We start from the raw sequence: 2500 nt of genomic DNA on the forward strand, positions 1-2500 counted from the left end.
GAGACCGCACACACACACACACACACACACACACACACACACACACACACACACACACACACACACACACACACACACACACACACACACACACACACACACACAGACATAACTAACTGTTTCTTCTCTCCTGTGCACAACTGCTCCTACACACACACACACACACACACACACAGAGAGAGATACATAACTGTTTCTTCTCTCTTGTGCACTGCCCCTACACACACACACACACACACGCACACACACACACACACACACGCATTACTGTTTCTTCTCTCTTGTGAACTGCTCCTACACACACACACACACACACACACACACACACACACACACACACACACACACACACATTCATAATCGCACATTTTACGGCAGCCTCTCTTTTGTGCTGCTGCTGCTGCTGCTACACACACACTATCACACACATACACCTTATGGTACAATCTCTCTCTCACTCACTCACTTTTCCTCCTACACATCTATACACACACACGCACACACACACACACACACACATTTTCCATCCAACATAAACAGGGCCTTCAGAGGCACAATGCTGTCACACTTTCTGTCAGTCCCTGTCCATTTATCTCGCGGCTCCCCCGCAGACGCACATGGTGCTGTTTGCGTTCGCTCGCTCGCCGCGATAGCGGCCAACAAAACACCCACCCGCCGGACCCTTCAGCCCACACCGGACCCAGCTCATCTGTCATGGACCCCTGGCCCCTGGCCTCTGGAGATAGTGTACAGTAGAAGAGCCCTGCCACACGCGGAGGCCGGCGGTGGTGGTGGTGGTGTGCGCCGGGCGGCTAGTCTAAATAAAGGCAGGACTCCAGACAGGCCCACGGCACAGATAACAGCCATACTGCTGCGGACTTATCTATGCTACACACTGCTGATGATAAATAGACAAATGTTTATACAGAGGGCAAGTCACAACAAGGCTGCTCTTTGAGGGGGGGTTACTGTAACGTGTGAGTGTGTGTGAGTGCGTGTGAGTGTGTGTGAGTGTGTGTGAGTGTGTGTGAGTGTGTAGAGAGGAGCCTAACATACGGACAAAGAAACACTCAACCACTCAGCAGAAAAGAGAAAGACAGAAAGACAGAAAGGTGGAGAAACAGAGAGAGCAGGAGAGAGAAAGAGAGAGAGAGACAGCAAGAGAGAGGGAAAGAGTGAGAGAGAAAAAGAGAGCAGGAGAGAGAAAGAGAGAGCAAGAGAGAGAGAGAAAGAGAGCGAGAGAGAGAGAGAGTGTGTGTGTGTGTGTGTGATGAAGTGTAACAATGTTTGTAATGTTTTTACATGTTTATATCATTTTGTATTTGTATTTTCTTTAATTATTTTTATTCCTGTGAACACTTTGGCAATGCATCATATGGTTTGTCGTGCCAATAAAGCATATTTGAATTTGAATTTGAATTTGAGAGAGAGAGAGAGAAAGAGCGAAAGAGAGAGAGAAAACAGCGAAAGAGAAAGAGAGCAGGAGAAAGAGAGAGCAAGAGAGAGAGAGAAAGAGAGCAAGAGAGAGAGAGAGAGAGAGAGAGAAAGAGCGAAAGAGAGAAAGAGAGCAGGAGAGAGAAAGAGAGAAAGCAAGAGAGAGAGAGAGTGAGTGAGGACTGAGGAGAGGAGAGAGGGCTAGACCTGTGCAGTGTAGCACGGAGCCAGTCAGATGGTTAACGGAGCGGAATCAAAGTCATTTTTCACATTTCCTCCAACATCCTCCAACTGGACAGAGCTCCAGCTCCCGCCTCCAAGATAAGCAGCTCCACTTCAGCGCTGGCTGTGAAAGCCCTCCTCTAGTCCTTCATCTCTCTCTCTCTCTCTCTCTCCCTCTGATTCTCTCTCCCTCATCTGTCTTTCTCTCGATTTTTCTCTCTCTCTCTCTCTCTCTTTTTCTCACACACACACACACACACACACACACACACACACACACACACACACACACACACAACCACACACACTCAGGCTTTAGGAAAATAGAGTGGGGATATTTAAACAAGAAGCATGAGTAAGGGAGCAATGAGTCCTTGGCAATTGGCAACTTCCAGAATTGACAGTAAATTTCCCCATGAGAGTCTTATATCATCTGATTTATCTCAGATATTAATATAGATTAATGGAATCTTTTCTTATTCCAAAAACACTGAACAGCCATGGCAGAGGTAAAGAATTTTTCATATTTGAGAAAACAATCATGTAAAACCAACACATCAAATGGAAACAGGAGGAATGACATTTTATTGGGTGTTTTAAACTAATTGATTTTTTCCGTCCAAAAGCCTAGGACAGGTCTTATCACTACAAAAATACCCCAGAGCCTGAGAAGAGAAGTCAAGTGTGGATTTTTCCAGCTCAGCCAGTCTGTGACCTCTTTCATTCTCTAGTCTATCCTGCCTGTTCCACCATAAATAACACACATCAAGCACCTACACAAGCCACATACACTAGTGTACATCCATACACGACATGAAAACACATAAACTGAACACAGGCTAAT

The 2500-nt window shown here is 46.1% G+C and overlaps 1 protein-coding gene across 1 annotated transcript in view; it reads right to left on the minus strand.

Annotated features, from left to right (window-relative positions):
* Positions 1-2500, minus strand: part of LOC143114467 (ERC protein 2) — a 182722-nt gene that overhangs the window by 80834 nt on the left and 99388 nt on the right. The window contains 2 exon segments of the mRNA XM_076276086.1: positions 367-394; positions 1717-1741. Of these exon segments, the coding sequence (XP_076132201.1) occupies positions 367-394; positions 1717-1741 (53 nt within the window).

Source organism: Alosa pseudoharengus, unplaced genomic scaffold (assembly GCF_046254945.1).
Source record: "Alosa pseudoharengus isolate Yale_2024_CS ecotype anadromous, Long Island Sound unplaced genomic scaffold, YU_APseudo_1.1 YU_APseudo_1.1_scf_9, whole genome shotgun sequence".
Lineage (NCBI taxonomy): Eukaryota > Metazoa > Chordata > Actinopteri > Clupeiformes > Clupeidae > Alosa > Alosa pseudoharengus.